At 38.0% G+C, this 20,763-nt stretch overlaps 1 protein-coding gene across 18 annotated transcripts in view; it reads left to right on the forward strand.

Annotated features, from left to right (window-relative positions):
* erc2 (ELKS/RAB6-interacting/CAST family member 2) overlaps positions 1–20,763 on the forward strand; it is a 698,491-nt gene that overhangs the window by 496,579 nt on the left and 181,149 nt on the right. For all 18 annotated transcript variants that reach the window (XM_062969888.1, XM_062969890.1, XM_062969892.1 and 15 more), the window contains 2 exons: positions 2,179–2,313; positions 8,381–8,447. In XM_062969888.1, the coding sequence (XP_062825958.1) occupies positions 2,179–2,313; positions 8,381–8,407 (162 nt within the window). In that variant the 3' untranslated portion in view covers positions 8,408–8,447. The remainder of the gene's footprint in view (positions 1–2,178; positions 2,314–8,380; positions 8,448–20,763) is intronic.

Genomic DNA, 20,763 nt, shown 5'->3' on the forward strand with positions numbered 1-20,763 from the left:
TTGCTATCTAGATAACATTTTTGACCGTCAAAAGGGGTGTTGCTTTAGCTTTGCCATTAAGATCAATTCACACATTATGCTGCTCATGAATGTAATTGCTCTTGGAAGTTATTTCTCTGCCTGTTCTTTGGTAGTGAAATATAAATATTTTATACAGATGAATGTTTTCGTAGTTACACTATGCTTAGCAGATCTCCAGATCTGACTCCATAGATAACTAACCGAAAGCCAACACATGTGGAAGGCTAACATTAAAGCTGCCAATTGCAGGAATGTTCCTACATGTTAGAGTATGGAGAAAAGGGTAATGGCGTATTAAACGGAATTACGTTTGGGATCAACATTTCAACTCCAAATGTAGACTTATAACAGATAGATATGCTGGGGAGGTATCAGGCAACAAGTTGGTGCTATCTGAATCACATGTATGGTCTTTAGGAGCTGGAATGTTCAACTGTAAATTAGAGAAGAGAACGAAGTGTTTTCTGGTACAAGTCATAATTCCTGTAATAATTGTGTTAAAGTGTGGCATGGGACACCTATATATACATTTTATTCAGCAATGAATGTAGAATATAAAATACAGTGTTGTAAACACAGGTTGAGTATCCCTTATTCAAAATGCTTGGGGCCAGAAGTGTTTTGGATTTTGGTTTCCCCCTCATTTTGGAATAGCTGTACTTGCATTTATGTACATAATGAGATATCTTGAGGATGGGTCCAAGGTGTAAACACAAAATTCATTTGTGTTTCATATACAATTTATAAATATAGCCCGGAGTTAATTTTATACAATATTTAAAATAATTTTTGTATATAAGACAAAGTTTGTGTGTATGCTGAACCATCAGAAAGCAAAGGTGTCATTATCTCAGCTGCTCATGTGGACAGCTTTGCATTCTGGATTATTTCGGATTTTTAAATTCTGGATACTCAGTCTATATACATGTGCAGTAAAAAGTATGATGTATGCCATGATTCATTTAAATAATGCATTAGGCAAAACTAGTGCTCAGAGTGGACAGAATGGAGCTCAAGTTACTTATGGCCTCATGTGGGTGAAGAGGTTTTGGTGTTGTGTCATTGGTAATGGGCCCTTGCCTGTTTCAATGACCATTTACTCCCACGGTGAGGTGGACAGTATGCTTTCACTGTAGTCCCTGAGAGCCAGAGTATAAAAAGAATATGCATTCAGCTGGGAAATGGCATCATCTTGCTAAGGAGTGCTCAGTGGGAATGCTTCTGTTTGCAACTCCTTCTCACCCTTTGAATGATCTATTACAGAAGTTTCAAACTCATTTTCACTGAAGGCTACATCAGCTTTATTGTTAGCTTGAAAGGACCATTGACTGTATAAATGTAACTATGTTGCCCTGACATTGAAAGTCTCGCGGGCCACATAAAATAATGTGGCAGGCCGGATTTGGCCCACAGACCTGCAGTTTAACATGAGTATTCTATTAGATCCTCAGCCTTGTCCTTCATAGAGGCATCTTGTTAATCTTTCACAGAACATTGGTTTGCTGTGTGCCAGCCTATTTAGTTAGATGTTGTGCATCCAGGTGTGTTTGAGTTTGAACACTAGTTTGCTTCATCTTACATTCATATCAGTTTTGAAATGCAGTAAAATATACCAGAATAATATCTGTATGATCTTTTATTGCAATTACCCCTAAATGCACATTTTTAATGTACTTCTCCTACTGAGCACACTTTCCATAAGTATTTTTCTTCAAAAGAATGCTTTTTAATATATATAGAAGGCCTTTGATATCTGCTGGGGTTTGCTTTCAGATGCAAAATCTGTAGATGGGCAAGTCTCATTATATACAGTGGCATAATAAAATGGTATCCTTTATATAAAATCAAGGTTGGCTTCTGGCTTTTTAAAAAATATATTTTCGCCATGGATTGTTGAGTCCATGGATGCAGAATCCGTGGGTATTGAGGGCCAACTGTACATGCTTTTTCATGTTGGGTTATGAACTGAATTGTAAGATTATGAAAAGTACACATTTCAGCTTGCTGGTAATGTTCTGGTTCAGCAGATCCTGATTTGCTATGCAAAAATCAGACTGGCTAAATTTTTCCTGCATTCCTCCGGCAGGCCCAGCTCATGTTCTTTTTGACTAATGCATTCTAGCACTTAAGGCAATGTGTTTGCTTTGAATCCAACAGACACAGAATAGGATGAAACTGATGGCAGACAACTATGATGATGACCATCACCACTACCATCACCATCACCACCATCATCACCACAGATCGCCTGGGAGGACCCAGCACTCCAATCACCGGCCCTCTCCAGAACAGGTTAGTCCTGTCTTTCCTTTCCTTACTTCCCAGTTACCCTGTTACCATGCCAGTGTTCATGATAAAATAAATCTTCAAGGGGAAAAAATAAACAATGGTAATGATATGCTCTTTGAACTGAAACTAAGAGTTTTGTTATTGAGTTCTATCACTCAAAGAAACTAAATGTTTTCTTTCCTTTTTCCGTTGGCATTTCATTTCTCTTGTTATGGTTTTCTTTTCTCCTTTTCTTTCATAGCATTTCTGAAGGTTTCTAATTTGACTATTAAAAATAATGTTTCTAAAGAACTGGTTTTTTAAGTACACATTTTTGTTTAGATAGCTGTTCTATTCCATGTATAATTTATTGTGCTTGTCTTTTATGAACCCAACCTAGCCACAAGAATATAATCGGGTTGAATCTGCTCACCAGTATCAGCATAACATTGTTCTTACAAAAGTAAAATTTTAGAAATGCTTTGTCCCACAATATCTAATTCTCAAAACAACTGAGCAAATGTAGTTGCTTCTTGTTTTATAAAGTAAACCTTGAAACATAATCGAATGCCTAGGGTATATTCTGTCAGCACCAAGAAAAACAAGCTAACATTATTTGGATTTACCTCGCATAAAAGGAAGAGACAATTAGAGTAATTGAGCTTAAGGAGAGGATCCCAGTGTCTTTTCTTAGATGTCTTTTACTCCAAGAGGAAAGGAGAATGGTCTTAGCATCTCTGTGCCATATTATTTTGCAAGGGAAGTGTCACGTAGGTGTCACCTGCAAGAGGATGGTAGAACTTGGCTTTCATTTCTAGCGATGGTAAAGAGTATTTAAAAGGGAGTGTTTTCTGGACTGATAAAAGTGGGTGTGTGGGTACAACTGTGGTGGTTTGATAGAAATGACCTTTTTTCTTCCTCTTGGCCAAAATAAACTACAGTATTTAATAGTGTGAGCCAAAATGTTTCCCAACCTCTCCACTCCGTGTTTCTTCCTGGGAGGGGAGCAATTTGAAGGTTTAAAGTTTTTGAAAAGAACTCTAATGTCACTTTCAGGACTGACAACGCTTTGAGCCAAGAAGATCCCAAATTTACTTTATGAGTCCTTTATGAGTGCCGCATGTATTAGCTGCAGTTAGTTTCTCTTGGAGGGAGGGGAAGAGTTTGGACTGATTCAAGGGTATGAGTGGATGGAAGAAATAATAGTGGGTCAATAATACAGGCATATGTAGAGAACAAAACTCCAGAACATGGAAATGCAATTATGGCATTTGTGTATTTCAAGACATTGGGTTATTCAGAAAGTTTTAAAAGGTGAATGAATTATGTCTGAGAAAAGTAGGTAGTGTAGATCAAAAACTTGGGAAAAGTTACTTTTCGAAATTATGCTTCCCAGAATCCCTAAGACCAAAATAATATATAGTCCTTTCTCAGATTACATCTCCCAGAAACCAGCAGCCTCCAAGAATCATGCTCACCATGAAATAAAGAGAGCTATAATAAAAAAGTAAAAGGAAGGAATATGGCCTATAGTTCAGATACACCAAAAAAGCCAGGAATGGCAAAGCAAGAGAGGTCTTCAAAATAAACCTCTCTATTGAGAGTTCCATGTGGAGCCCAGTTAGCTCTGTTCCTAGAAGAAGAAGATTTTTCTTTTAACTGAAAGGTCATTGTCTATTCTAATGGCAATTGACTACTGCAATATGTTGGAAATGGTTGTTCTAACATAGCTTCTTGACTGAAATCCTCAGAAGGCAGAAAACAATGCTGCTTAAACCAGTGGGGGCTAACCCTGGCCAAGCAGGGCTATTTTATGCTGGAACATCCAGACCATTGCAGACAACATAGGAGCAATTCTTTCTCACCTTTCTCCAGATTCACAGCCTGGAGGGAAGGTTTCACAACAAGGAGCATATTTGTCACCTTTTAACAAAGAAAGGGCATTGTGATGTGAGGACAGCTATCTTTTCGTCACAAAGCTTCTCAGAACAGTACTATGTGAAGTCACATAATCTTGGCTTTCTTTGCGGACACATGATGAGGCTTTCTTTGGAGCACCACTCAACTGTGGAACTCCTTCTTATCTCTATCTCTTCTGAATTTCTGGGTGGCAGTGAATACTCTACTGTTTCATATGCCCTTTAGCTCTTAAAACTAGAGGTGTCTGTTCTGGATGTTTTTAAACCATTCATCTGGTTTTATTTTATAAAGAGGAGTTTCAACTGTTTTTAACTGATCTGTGGTTGTTTATTTCAGGTTTTAAAAGTGTTTTTGTGAATTATGCATCATTTTGAAGCATTGGTAGGTCAAAAGGTGGTGAATAAATGCCTTGCATATAAACAAGCAAGCAAGCCAGCCAGCCAGCCAGCCCCAGAGAATGGTGCTATCTCATGATGTAGTGTTGGTCCCATTGAGTCCTTCTCAATGCTACCAAGTCTCTGCCTACAATTTTTGAATTGACAACAAAAGCTTGTTTGTAAAAATATATAAAACCCAGTGCTGCCTCCTCGTGTAATGGAAAAATCCCCAGATTCCCAATTGATTAGTTCACTCCACCCACTTCCAAAAATAAGTTACTTGTTAGCCCTTTTTTGTTCTTTGCCTTGCTGCCCCATAAACCATAGAGAAGGTATCTGGTAAATATTCTGATGCACTTCTAGTTTATGGCTTGTCTTTAGCTGATTATTGTGTGTGTGTGTGTGTATGTGTATGTGTGTGTGTATATATATATATATATATAGTGAGTTTTTTCTAACACTGTATTGTTTTTATGTTACTGAAATGTAGATATCAAATCCAAATGTAAGATTAAAATACTTGCCTGTGTGCTACCCTTGCACCAGAAAAATTTCCCCTCTTTTACTGTCTACTTAATTTCTGGTAGGGGGTAAAGGACTGAGGTGTAAACTTATAGAAGTTCCTGTCAAAAAAGAACAGGGGAAATAACTCAATGACAGAACACATGCTTTGCTTGCAAATGTTCCCAGATCGAGCTTTCCAGTTCTCCACTTAGAAAGAAGCAGGTATCATGTGATGGAAAAGGCCTCTGCCTGAAATCCTTAGATTGAAGGCAGCTTCCTATACTTTTGACTGAAATGATTTCTAAAGCTAGACTGCTAAACACTTGCCAGCTCATTGTCACAAGTCTGAACCAGCCAGAAGTCTAGGTTTTCAAGAAAACCTCAGAAAGTTAGGTTGTGCCAAATATGATCTAAGTTGTGATTCAAACTGCTGAATAAATTACTGCAAAAACATTTTTACAAAACCAACATTATAGACTGCTTGCTGTCTCTTGCTCCACCTTGTCCCACAGCAGTTTCTGTTTCTCAGTGCCATTTTCTTAAGAAAATGGCTTCTGTATCCTCCTTTGTGCTTGTCCTCATGATTTTCTAGTCAGATGCAGTATGCCACTGTATATATCAGCAGCTGGAGAGTGTAGGGTGGGCAATGCAGGTGCAGTGGGCCCTTGGTAGCCATGTGGATGCTGTCAGCTGTCAGCTGTCAGCTCTAGTTCATAGTGCAGTTTTCTTGTATGGTTTTTTTTGTCTTTTGTGCTTTGAGGAGTTTCTGATTTTTTACTTCAATCAAAGCAGGCTCTTCACTTTCCTTTACATATTCTGCCAAGGCATGTTCTTCTTCTTTGACTGCTTGTTTTACTTGTAAGAGTCCTCTGCCACCAGATCTTTTAGGCAGATATAGCTGGTTAACATCACTGCAAGGATGAAGTGTATGATGAATGGTCATGAGTTTTCTTGTTTTTCTGTCCAAATTGTCCAGTTATTATATAAAATGGCAAAATCAAAGTCTGATTTTTGAATCTTTTCAGGGGAGGGTGCAGAACCCATAGATAAGTCAGGCTGACTGTACACTGATAGCCTGCGGGGGATATTCCTATAGGGAAATGATGGACCACCATGTGAACAGAATGTTGGACTAGATATGCATCTCGTCTGAACCAGCATGATTCTTCCTATATTCCTATGTTTTTACATTACAGGTAGAAGTCAGAGAAATTTGTCAACAGTATAGGAACCATTAAGGAAACCTCTTAAACTAGAGTGAAGGCCCCTTTACACAGCCATATAACCCAGAATATCAAGGCAGATAATCTACAATATCTGCTTTGAACTGGGTTATCTGAGTCCACATTGCCATATAATCCAGTTCAATGTGGATTTTATACAGATGTGTGCAAGGGGCCTGAATGTAGTGAAGGGAAGGGAAGTGAGACAACACCATAATTAAATAAAAACCAGAAAGAGCAAAAAAGCAAGAAGTGCATGTCGATGCTTTTAGAAATGAACCTACAATGAACCAAGTAGAGCTGACTCAGCCTCAAGTGTATAGATCCACAGAACTTTCTTACCCAGCCAAGTGAAGTTTCCCAACTCACCTGCTTCTGTGTTTAAATAGTTATTGCTGGATACACAAGCAGGTTCAGACATCACTGAGTTTTATTTGACCATACGTGTTCCTCATAAACTGACTGAGGATTAGCACATTGTCAGAATTTTTGTAGATGTCCCTGGACACTTTCAAAACAGTGTCTTTTCAGGTCACAGCAAGTAAATATATTTGTTGCAAGAAATAAAATCCCTTATGTGGCAACCAGTTTGCAAAAAAAGAAATGCTATTGTCTGCAACATGTAGAAAGCTTTCATAGTTTCAGAGCCAGTAGTTACATGCTTGACAACTGAAAGCATCACTTGTAGACAGCAGACAAAAAGGCAGAAAAAGATGCCTTATACCAGCCTTTTTTTTAAAAAGAAAAAAAAAAACCATTTCATGAGATGAGCACATTATTATCACTAGATTTACTTAACTTGAGCTGAGATGTTAATTCTTTGCACTCAGGAACATGAAAGGTATCTGTGACAAGTCTTGTCAGGCAGGATTTTTCAGGGGAGGAAGGAAGCCAGGAAAGTTTAATTCATGAAGACTGTGTTGTGAAAGGATTTTTAATTGATACTCTGTCCACTAAGTAAGGCTGAACTCAGTTACAGTTTTAGCCAGAAGCCACACTTTCTTGTTGTTTCACTTAGTCTAATTCTTTGTTGCTACTCCTCCAGGCTGGTGGATACTGGGAACAGTAATCCAAATAACCTAACTTTTCCAAGATCTGCTTGATAAGTGTATTGATGTGGTTGCTCAACACAATACAAATAGTTCATGAACTTTTATGATTCAGGAAGGTAACACTGAAGTTTACTTAATTTTTCTTGTAAAACTCAGGTACACCCAAGCATGAGAAATGTTCCTAGATATTTGAAATGTCCTGTACTGGATGAGATTACGCTGTACCTTAATATGCAGGAGATAATCCTGGACTCAGCCCTGAACCTAGTGGTCCACATTTCAGTGGTGGGCAGGGCTGCAACTACATAGATGAAACTGCATCCAGTTTGGCCATATTTTGTTTTAACTTATGCTATAAACTGTCTTAGGTCCCATATACATTAAACAAACAAACAAGGCTCAGGATGCTAAATAAATAAATAAATAAAGAGAGGCATGGCATGGAGACAGGTATCAGAATGACAGCAAATCAGGGGCCAGAGCTTGGCAAGCACCTGCTTTGCCATGTCATTCTTTCCATGGAAAACATTTTAGACACAGTCCAGCCTTTGGGGCGAAATAAGAGTTCTTCCTGCATGCATGTTGGACAGTAAATGGTAGACAAATAATTTTGTGTATGTAACTACTCATGTACCCCAAACATTAAGCAATGGATTTCTTGGAATGATCCTATTACTTTTCAAAATATATAATAAATTTTGGGCTTCTTTTGTAATACTGATGTGCATGCTCAGAATAGTAAAACTTATAGTACAATCCGATGCACATCTTCTCAGAAATAAATCCCACTGTGATCCATGGATGGGACTGCAGCCTTATTTTCTCTGCAAATTGAGATTTTCTTTTTTTTATGCAACCATTTGCTATTTGCTCTTACAATCAACTTCGTACTTGATTTCATAAACTTTCACCCATGAAAATCAATGTAATTTCAAATGCACCAAAATAACTAATTGTTTCTTCTTTCATTCCAATGCTAACAATCCCTATGCATCTTCTAATGTCTGGCTCGCAGGATGATGAGGAGGGTATATGGGCATAGCCGGTTCCTATAAACCAAAGTTCCAGTTTTGTTTTGAGGGGTGAGAAACCATTTTTATTCTATATTTGAATGCAGTTTTATGTGATTTGCAATTATAATGTATTGGTTAACTCTTGATATTAAAATAAATCGGTTGGATCCAGACTAGTACTTACCAGAGTTTTACAGATTATGGGGGAAAGGGTATGGGACACAAACTGGAAAATGCATTTGTTGTATCACAGCTCCAAGAATTTCCCAGATACTATGGTCAATGGCTATTGAAACTGGGGGATTCTGGGGACTGTAGTCCCCAAAGTAACCTTTATTTATTTATTTACCATATTTATATCCCGCCTTTCTCTACCCCAAGGGGGACTCAAACCTTTCCAAGTTTGAGCTGAGAGGAAATAATTTTCTGTGATCCCCACTACCTATAGCTCCCAGTATGATCTCCAGGAGAAACTGGAGAAAATAATCTACCCCTCTTTTTTTCCTTCTACAAGAAGCTTCTATTAGATTGAGACTCTCTATGACTTTTGCAAATGGAAGTACAGTAGAGTCTCACTTATCCAAGCCTTTGTAGTCAATGTTTTCAATATATCGTGATATTTTGGTGCTAAATTCGTAAATACAGTAATTACAACATAACATTACTGCATATTAAACCACTTTTTCTGTCAAATTTGTTGTAATGCATGATGTTTTGGTGCTTAATTTGTAAAATCATAACCTAATTTGATGTTTAATAGGCTTTTCCTTAATCCCTTTTTATTATCCAAGATATTCGCTTATCCAAGCTTCTGCCAGCCTGTTTAGCTTGGATAAGTGAGACTCTACTGTATCTCTGTCACTTGGAGAGGGGCATTTTGGATCCAACCCATTTGTTTTGGGAAGGGGTGGTGGAGTGACACAGTGGCAGTACTTTTGAATAGTTATGAGTTTATGTCAATAAACATCATTATCATCCATAAAGAGTTGTTGTCATGTTACTTGAACTAAATGTCAAGAGAGTATTTCTTCCCATGCATATCATGTATTTCATGCAGCATCCAATGTCTTCAGTCAATTACACCCATGTGTAACTGTACTTTATATGAACTGCACTGTTTTTATTATTTTGATGTAGTTTAGCTGTGGTATTTCATTGGCAAATGATATTTATGCATAAATAAATTATGACAAAAGAAGTGAATGTGTTGTTGAGAAAAAATTGTCGCAACATTTTATGATGTTGTCAAAACAATCGAGGTACTTGAAATTGAACAATATCTACTTTGCACCATATTGATCATTGCTCCACTGGTATCTTTTTTCACATGTTCTGATATGAAATGCCCTTGTTTCCAAGGGATACTTACGCTTCCAAGACAAGGACAGTGAGAGAAGGCTACCTGTCAGCTTCAATACCATTGGATAAACAATGTTGATAGGAGTGTTATCTGCAGCAAACGGGGAGTATCCTTATTGGCTCAGTACAATTACCAAGTTGTAGGTCACAAAGTGACTTTTCCAAGCTTTGGTCTTGCCCCTACTATAGCTCGGATCTTAAGAACAATACCAAAGTACATTTGATCACAACATTTTAGTGTCGTTACTTGCCATTATGTTGGATTTGACCAGTGTCAACACTGTGAACAAGCTCATGCATGCATTATCTCATAAACTTTAGCTTAGAACTTTTCATGATAACTGATGTAGGTAACCAGCAATGTTGTGAGGCACTGTCACTATATATTAGTCATGCGCATTTGGGGCAAATCTTAATCTGTTTTGTGTCCTGGCTTTCGGTGGGGGGTCCATCTTCGGTGCCAAAAGATCTGTTTTCTTTTGGCCCATTTTTTTTGGGGGGGGGCTTCACTTGTAGGCCCAAAGTGCCTATGGGTGCAGGCTTTGGGCTTACGCACCCAGGCCTGGCAGGGCCTGCAGCTGAGCACCAAGCTACCCGGTGCTCAGCTGCAGGCACTGTGAGGTGCAGGCATATAGGCCCAAAGCCTGTACCTGTAGGCCCTAAGCTCCAGGGTGTCTGCAGCTGAGCGCCGAGTAAGGAACACTCTTTATTTGGTGCTCCACTGCAGGCTCTGTGAGGACTGGGCACATCAGTCCAAAGCCTGCAACCATAGCCCCAGGTGCATTAGACCTATGGGTGCAGGCTTTGGGCCTATGTGCCTGGGCCTGGCAGGGCCTGCAGCTGAACGCCAAGTAAGGAGCGCAATTTATTCGGCACTCCGCTGCAGGCCCTGTGAGGCCCAGGCATGTCATCCCAAAGTCTGCACCCATAGGCTTGGGTGCTTTGGGCCTAACAGGTGCAGGCTTCGGGCCTACATGCCCAGGCCTTGCAGGGCCTGCAGCCGAGTGTCGAGTAAGGAACACTCCTTACTCAGTGCTTGGCTGCAGGCCCTGCTGGGCCCAGACACATAGGCCCAAAGCCTTCACCCATAGGCCCAAAGTGCCAGGGTACCTGCAGCCGAGCACCGAGTAAGGAATGCTCCTTACTCAGCGCTCGGCTACAGGCCTTGCCAGGCCTTTGCTCTCTGGACCTACATCAATCTGAAAAGCAGGCTTGGAGCTGGTTCCCACTCCGTCCTGCCTTTTGTACTGAGTTTATTTTTGTTCCAGGAGGAGCCTTCCCATTCTATGCCATCCAAATGGACTGTACGAAATGGAAACACAAATCAAATGGATGAGACAAATTTTGGGCCCATATCTACTATATGTGTCTCTATTGGCCACAACTTGTTTCTTTGTTTTCCTGAAAACTTGTTGACTAGCACCAAATGGCTCAGAGATTATCTTCAGTCCAGGGACCAACACTTTTAGTAGCATTGCTTTAGCTGATGCTAATCTTGATTTTTCTTTTATGCTGAAGTTGAGAAAATAAATTGAAAAAAACTTTTGCTTTGTTCATGTGAATCACAAAAAAATCTATTTGTTTCTATATCATTCCATGAATTATTATAAAGTTCTCCTTAGCTAAGGGTTTATGCCATTTCATATAGAGTTCTCTTTTGTAGTTTGCAAGTAATAAAGTTTTCAACAGTTGTCTGATTTTACATCTCATATTCTGTGTGTATATGTGCATACACATATGTGCACACAGTTGAGTGAAGTCTGTTTACCTTTGAGGCGCAAAAGTATCTAGGCAAAGCAGCCAATTGGCTTCCATTCTTTTGTTTGGTGGCCATCGTAATTTACACCATATTGTTTTATTCCAAACCTTGATAAATATCTTTTTTTGCTCTGCCAACAAGAGGCTGAGATGACTCCAAAACTAGAAGCAGCAGCCTTTCTTCCCCTCAGATTTTTCTTCTGAAATGTAGATGTAGCTTTACTTTTCCCATCTTCCCTACAATGTGAGGCATTCATTGCTTTGGCTAGGATATTGGCATTGTGCTCAAACAAATTTCCTCCTCCTTAGAAACTCAGGCTGCCATGGCTTTACTGCCTAAGAACATATCATTTCCTAAGGACAAGCTCTTAATGTTTTTATTGTCATTATAGAACTGGATCTTAGTATCTCCTACTTGATCTGAAATTATTTAAGACATTACTTTAAGATCTGCAGCTTAGTCTGAAAGTATGTTAAAAGTTCATGTTCCTATTTATGGGATATTTAAAAACTGCCTTGAATCCCTTGCTGGGAGAAAGGCAGAATATAAATAAAATTCATAAACTGTTTTTTTTACAGTGTTTGTGTTTGATTTCATATATCTTGCATGCCCTGTTTGAACTGTGGAGAAGGTAAAATTGTTTTCAATCAACCAAGATGTTAGAAAAGTACATTATGAATCAAGTATGAACCATAAGACAGTCAGCATGGTGTTATAATTTAAGCATTGTACTATGAATCTGTAGAAAACCTTATAATAGGGTTGTTATAGGTTGGAAACTACTTGAAGACATAAAATCGTATATGATCCAGAAACATCTTTGCTGGGGAGGAAAAGTGATTTGGGGACAATCATGACTCAAGATCAGATTAAGAATATTTTCGATCCATATCTATTTATGCATATGGAATAGTCTTAAACTTAGTTAACTTCACATGATATTTTGTGCATAATACGTTTGTGTGTGTGTGTTTGTGTGTGTGTGTGTGTGTGTGAGAGAGAGAGAGGCCCCTTCCATACTGCCCCCATATCCCAGGATCTGATTCAGTCGCCGGGAACTGGACAGGGGGAGTGTGTCCCTGCTGGTTCTGCTGGACCTCTCAGTGGCCATCGATACCGTCAATCATGGTATCCTTCTGGGACGCATTGCCGGGATGGGGCTTGGGGGTACTGCAGTGGCTCCGGTCTGTCCTGGAGGGTCGGTCCCAGATGGTGTCATTGGGGGACACCTGCTTGGCCCCACAACCATTGTCTTGTGGGATCCCGCAGGGCTCAGTACTGTCCCCCATGCTGTTTAACATATACATGAAGCCGCTGGGAGAGATCATCCGGAGTTTCGAGGTGAGGTGTCATCTGTATGCAGATGATGTCCAGCTCTGTCACTCCTTCCCACCTGTCACTAAGCAGGCTGTCCAGGTCCTGAACCAGTGTCTGGCCACTGTGTCGGACTGGACGAGGGTGAACAAATTGAAATTGAATCCAGAAAAGACAGAGGTCCTCCTGGTCAGTCGTAAGGCCGAACAGGGTATAGGGTTACAGCCTGTGTTGGACGGGGTCGCACTCCCCCTGAAGACACAGGTTCGCAGTCTGGGGGTTCTCCTGGACTCATTGCTGAGCCTGGAACCCCAGTTTTTGGTGGTGGCCAGGGGAACCTTCGCAGAACTAAGACTTGTGCACCAGCTGCGCCCATACCTTGGGAAGTCTGACTTGGCCACGGTGGTCCACACTCTGGTTACAACCCGTTTGGATTATGGCAACGTGCTGTACGTGGGGCTGCCTTTGAAGACGGCCCGGAAGCTTCAATTAGTACAACGGGCGGCAGCCAGGTTAATAACCGGAGCGGCGTACAGGGAGCACACCACTCCGCTGCTACGTCAGCTCCACTGGCTGCCAATATGCTACCGAGCCCAATTCAAAGTGCTGGTTTTGGCCTACAAAGCCCTAAATGGTTCCGGTCCAACTTACCTATCCGAACGTATCTTCTCCTATGAGCCTACGAGAACTTTAAGATCATCTGGGGAGGCCCTGCTCTCGGTCCCACCTGCCTCACAAGTGTGGTTGGTGGCAACGAGAAATAGGGCCTTCTCAGTGGTGGCCCCTCGGCTGTGGAATTCCCTCCCCAGTAAGATCCGGCAGGCCCTATCTCTTCTGAGTTTTAGGAAAAAGGTGAAGACCTGGCTTTGTGAGCAAACTTTTAGTGAGTGAATTGTGTTGGCTATGACCCGGTCTGCAAGGTTATACGGATGAATGGTTTAAGTATTTTATATTGTATTGTTTTAAATGTATTTATTATATTATGCTAAACTGTTTAATTGTTTTAATTGCTTATGTTTTTATTCTTTGTATCATATATTGGCATTGTATCTTGCCAGACTGTGAGCCGCGCTGAGTCCCTTCGGGTGAGAAGGATGGCATAGAAATGATGGAAATAAATAAATAAAATAAATTTATCCCAGGTTACCTGGCAGTAGGGACTCATATATCCCAATTTAAAGCAGATAATCTGGGATCAGATCCTGGGATATAGGGGCAGTGTGGAAGGGGCCAAAGAGAGAAAGAGAGAGAGAAAAATTCACTTCCACATTTCCTACCTGAGCTGAGTAAAGTAGGATTTTTTGATATAAATTTGAGAAAATTAAATTCTGCAAAGTGGGAAGAATTATGTGTAAGAATACATCACTATTATGTGCATTTATACCTGAAAGTAAGTTTAATTGAAATGGACCAGTTTATTTTAAGAATATTTAATACTAAAACATCAGAATGATACATTTTTATCTGTAACCAACCAAGTATTTTAGATGGGAAAAATGGATTATCTTGAAATGTTAACTGCAACAATATGAATCTATAAAAATAATGATGAAAATCCATAGTTTTAGATGCTGTGTTTTCAAGTTTCCTTTCTTTAGAAAAACAAGGATTGGTGCAAGTGTTTCCCCCCCTGATAGTAGTACACTAACTAGCAGGAGTTTGAAGTATGATAAAACCCTGTGGGAAGCAGGACACAACAGATATGACACCTCCTGGATATTTATCTTTGTTAAAGCCTCTGACCAAAAGTATTTTCCAGGTTTTTAATAATGACCTTTTAAGATTTCTTTCACTGAGGACAGTAAAGGTTCTAGCTTATGATCTTAATTTTTTTGAAAATCCACCTCTCATTTAGACTTAGATTTTGAGGCCATATTCCAGAGAGAGGCATCCAGACCCATAATGCACACTTCTGTATTTCAACTACCTTTTCAGAACCTATCTTAAGAAAACCTTCAAACGTACTTCTAAAATTTGTCCCAGTTCAAGAAGCAGTTTGTGATTTGATAGAATATATTTGGAGGAGTATATGAATGCACTATTGGTATGGCATTTTATCGTTCTATGCTCTCAACACAGGAAGACTTCACACAAGTATTTTGTGGGTTCTGTGAAAGGAACTTCAAACAATCTTAGCTATGAGAAAATGTAGGTGTGTGTCCAGAATGTGTGTGTGTTCTCTCCTGGATCACATCCTGTACCAAGTATTTAAACTGAACAGATGGTTTCAGCTTCTAAAATGTAAACTATCTCAAGGGACTCATTAATATATTGGACATGATCTTCAACAGACTTCTCCAATCCAATGAAAAGAACAAGACTCTACAAAATCAAATGTGCCTTGTGTATAATTAAATTAAGTTCATATTATCTGAATGACAGACCTTTTTTATGTTACTTTGGGGACATACTAAGTTACTAACATAAAAAGAATAATGAAAATTAGACGAGAAAATAGATGTTCACACACAAAAAAAGTCTACCTTTACATTAAAGAGCTGAAAGGTGATTTCTATTATACAATACCTCTAAGAAGTATTTGTTTTCCAAATACATTTATTTCCTCTATATATTTTGTATTTTGTTTCTGACCATTAATTATGGCTATAACAATGCAGTAAATTATATGCAGTAAATTAGGCATTAATAAATACCCTTTTAGGCTTGCTGATACATTTCTTTTGCATTCTAAAAATGACTTTTGTCATTTTCATCTTTTAATCAAAAAAGAGATGTAAAGCAAAAATGATTTAACACTACATTAGTGATAATAATAATATAATACTTTATTTTTATAACCCACCTCCATCTCCCCAAAGGAACTCGGGGCAGCTTACATGGGGCCAAGCCTGGATAAAACAGCAAACCAAATAAAAACATCAGAAAATACAGAGAAATATAATAGAGAAATATAAAATAACAATTGATATAAAATTGATTTTTTCACAAATACAGTAGAGTCTCACTTATCCAACATAAATGGGCTGGCAGAATGTTGGATAAGTGAATATGTTGGATAATTAAGGAGGGATTAAGGAAAAGCCTATTAAACATCAAATTAGGTTATGATTTTACAAATTAAGCACCAAAACATCATGTATTACAACAAATTTGACAGAAGTAATTCAATATGCAGTAATGCCATGTAGTAATTACTGTATTTACAAATTTAGCACCAAAATATCACGATATATTGAAAACATTGACTACAAAAATGCATTGGATGACTATGTCTTTTGTGGCCAAATTTGGTGTGATTTGGTAGTGTAGTTTTGTTGTTTAAGTTAAGGGAAAAACTATCAGAACATTTATATATATATATAGATATGAGGACCGTTAGACTCTTTTTTGGCACTTTATTATTCTGAGGTCAAATACTGCTGTTTTATCTACAGCAATTGCTGTATTTTATTGCTTTTACCAGGGGGTACTATGAATGTATAATGTTGTGTTGACTGTTTATTTCCTATGTTTTGTTTTGCACTTGTTGTATTTTGTATTTTGGCACACCATGTGTGTTGTGTGAGTCACCCCGAGTGCCTCTGGGAGATGGTTCTGGGATGTAAATAAAGTTATTATTATTATTATTATTATTATTATTATTATTATTATTATTATTATTATTATTATTATTAAAGTTATTAACAAGGCATTTCAAAGACTATGTTACTGGGTATTCTCTCATTCAAATGCTTCAAATACACCCCTGATTTAGGGGTGAAAAATACCTGAAGTTTACACCTAAATCTGTTTATACAGTATTTTGTAGGGTTTTTTTTTAACTATTTTTGTTATTGTAAGTTATTGAACTATTATGAAACGATAAGTAATGAAGTCATATGATGTTGAATTATATCCATAATTAGAATTGCCAATCCTCATTGAAAGCATTGTTAGAATTGACTGTAAGATTCCTTACGAGCATTTTGCATCCATTCAGCTCTTTCTTAAAATTTTATTTTTCATCATGTAGGTAGACAATACTTGTGTAATTTTTTTTAACAGAACAGCAAAGTACTGGTGTTATGGTTCATCTGGGGAGCATGCTATTTTTAATGTCATAAAATGCCCTCTTGATAGTCTTCAGACTCTCCTTCCCAACCTTCTTATAAATACTGGTCTTTCCTGACTATTTTCAGGCTAAGGGGGAGAATTCCGAAACATAAATGCTAAGCTTAGCAATACATATTCTTCTGCCAGTGCTGTTTTATTTCCTTGTTTTGATATGCAACCAGGTTAAATAGCAGCATTGGAATGTCTTGACTCTCAGGATGTGGTGGAATTAACTGCTGCTTTTCTTCCTGCATTCACCTTGAACTCTGACATGCCTGCAGGTTTGAGAAAAATGCTCAGTACAAATCCCTGCTATGAAAATCTTTGTGATTACAAAGGGTGGTTCCCATTTACCATATATTGTTTGTTGCTGGCACAAGTCCTGTCTCAGAGATGACTGATTCTGCTTTTGAGACAGAGTACATTTTTAAAAAATGATGTGTAGATTAGCTTTCTGGGGTCAATCTATGGATAAGAAGAATGTAGTTTCATAGGTTTTCTGTCAGTGTGGCACTTTAAACTATGGGATATTCGTTTTGTGTCTGGAATGGCGATTCAAAATGTAATCCATTTGGGATTTGCGTTCAGGTTTAACCTATTTCACATCTCTTTAATTTATTCTGCATGCAGACAATTTACTTCCTAACTGGAGAGGAAATGAAACAAGGATGGGTTTAATAGTATTTCACACATTTTATGTTTATTATGTGTATAGATAACTTATTTCCTAATTCTGGATAGGAAATGAAATAAGGATGGGCCTTTACTAGATTCTCAGGGAGAATTTTAGGTGCAAATCTGACAAGCAGAGTAAAGTGGGGGTTTACAGGGATCTTGGTGGTAGGACAGGGACACTATTTTCATCTTTATTTCTAAAAACAGACATGAAAGCAGACCTACGTTCTCTTGGCCATACTTTTGTCACAATATGCTTTAGTGTGTAATTGCCCTAATTTTTAAGAGACCAAAGAAAGAAGGCAGCGGTCAGTGAGCAAAGTATTGTTTTCAGAGGCAACAGCAGCAGCCATTATGCTACATGCAATTACACTATGGAATTAATAGTTTGACACCACGTTAAGTGCCATGACTCGATGCTATGGAATCCTGGAAGTTGTAGTTTGGTGAGGCACCAGCACAATTTTGACAAAGACGGTTGTTTGTAAAATTACAATTCCCATGATTCCATAGCTTTGAGCCATGCAGTTAAAGTGGTGTCAAATTATGTTACTTCAACAGTGTTGATGTGCCCTTTGCTACAAACATTACACTTATTCTCAAGAGGCATTTGGAAAATAGATTCTTTCCAAATTTCTTGAATTCATTTCCTTGTTTTCCATCTGCAGATAGTTTTCCTAGTTTTTATTGCAGTAAATATGCTGTTGCTATAATTATACAGATCTTCATTGAAGTCCATTAAGTTATCTTTGTTCATATAAAAACCAGTGAGACTTTTAACTATACAGTCATTTCAAACTGACTTCACCAAACAGGTTGGAAACCCTGAATAGCCTTTCTTGAATTAAAGCAGTGGTTCCCAAATGTTGAACCTCCGGGTGTTTTCAGGTACTGAAATCCAGAACACTCAGAGGACCAAAGTTCAGCAGCCACTCATTTATAGGATAGGCTTCATTACATGAAGTGCCATAGGAAGACAGAAAAATACTAGTGAGACTAGCTCAGATGTTGCCATACAAGGTCTGGAAGCTGATAAAGCATCTTTTGAGGCATAAAAAGTGTGTAGAAAACACCATCATCTAATTAAGAAGAAGGAAAAAACTTCTTTTTAAAAAAACCAAAAACAAACCCATAATGTATAGGGAAAGGAAGTAACTCAGATAGCTAAAAGTCTAATCTCTCTGATGTAGACATGATTTTGTGTATATGTGTGTGGACAGACATTTTAAAAAAGATTTGCTTTCAGTGAATCAAACTGTTTTTGGAACTTTCCATCAAGAATGTATAAAACCACTTAATTTTTAGACAAAATGAATTAACAATACATCAATGTGAGAGGTACTGAAATTAATTTTAAAAGTTTCCTTTTCCTATCAAATGTATATTTTAAGAAGAAAGGGTATAGGAAACAAGGTAACACAAATATAAAAACAATTATTTCAAATACAAGTAATGAGAATATTCAAAATTGGAAAGTGAAACTTACACACTCAAAAATGGAGGCTGCAGTAAAGAAATGAGAAAACGAAGATTTGGAAAAACAAGATCCTTAAGTGTAAAGCTATATGATTAAATATCAAATTCAGAATAATTTAAGCCTTTGTATTTATAATTTCAGTTTATGGTTGTGAAAGGTGCACAGTGAAGTACAGCTCTTCTGTTTCATCAAGGCTTGTCTTGTTACTTTACATTTTGAAAATGCTTTGTGTTCAGTGTAGGGTACTTGCTATCAAAAGGTGTACTTCAGCAACTGTCTAAGAATGCAGTATTTATTATACAAAGTCTACTATGTTACATTCTTGAAAGGATAAAGAAAGGTTGATCTCTCCTGTGCATGTTAAGTTGGAAAAAAACAGGAATATTCTGCATGAAATATTACTTCTAGCATGTATCCCTTTACAACCTTTAAAATTGTCATAGAAACAATTTATATTTACACACAATAATGCTGTGATGAAAGATAATAAGTAATTACTTGTTTTTAAATGTTTTTAAAGCAAAAGATATTTAAGCTTTTTCAGATTTCGAAGTTTTGTTTAGTCCATGATTTGAAATAAATGCAACCCTATTAGATCTGATATTTGTAGGATGTGAAGTAGTGAACAAAAACAAAGGCTGGCAATTCAGAAGTATTCAGTTTAACTTTATCCAAAACAACGTGAATGCCTATTTTGTGGAAAGGTATTATTTCATTATCTGAAGCTAAGAACTTCTAGAAAGTGTAACTTTTTGAGATTTATACTGATATTTTGTTACTCCTTTGTTGTAGGGGAGAAAAGAGACTTACAATTTGAAATTTAAGGGAGGGAATTATTGTGTTGATAAAGGTGATAATTCACACAAATAATAGAGCGACATAATTGGTTGAATTTTTGGAAAGTTCTTAAGGCAAGACTAGGATGTCCTATCTGACTACCTTTTTACATATGTCAAAAATATTAACACACATTGCAAGTACCAGCATTGGGTTCATAGTGGAGCTAAGGATAAGAGAGGAGATTGGCAAATACAAAGTGCTATAGTTTTCCTTCCTAGAAATGTTATCAAGCACTCTGTATGCCTAAGTGAAAATGATTAGTCTATGTACATATGGGGATCCAAATGTGGTGATGAACTTTTGAAAAATATTATTTGGCTTTGCCTTGTAAGTGAAATATATTTGTGGTAAAATCTTTTTATTTTTTTTATTTCAGGATGGTATGATTTTATGTTAACTTTAGCATTCCAAAGCTATTTCAATAAAATTTATTTTAAAAATACACACAAAGATTTTTTAGGGGGAAATGTATTCATGGTTTGTCTGGATTTCCCACCCAAATATTAACCAGGGCCAACCCTATGTTGAGTGGGCTATGGTGCCTTTAGGGTCACTTAATTGCTGACAAATGCATAACTACTAAGTTACATCTTCTGGGACAATGGAGGTCTGTTCAGCGGTGATCGGGGTGCCGAAAGGAGCCCTCTGAGGCCCCTTCTACACTGCCATATAATCCAGATTATATGGGTCTGACAAGGAAGCGTATGGAGTCCCGCTTCTGATTATCACAGCCTCACTTGCTGATGTGAGGATGTTGGAAACTGCAAGCCTCCAACACCTTGATTGCCAGTTGAACAGACCTCCAGTCACTCAGTGCAGCTTCTGGCTGTTATACAAGGTTTTGGGGATTTATGATTGTGGCAATGCTGCAGAGTGCCTAGGTTGTTGGTCTAATTCCACTGGATATA

The sequence above is a fragment of the Anolis carolinensis genome, chromosome 2 (genome assembly GCF_035594765.1).
Source record: "Anolis carolinensis isolate JA03-04 chromosome 2, rAnoCar3.1.pri, whole genome shotgun sequence".
NCBI lineage: Eukaryota > Metazoa > Chordata > Lepidosauria > Squamata > Dactyloidae > Anolis > Anolis carolinensis.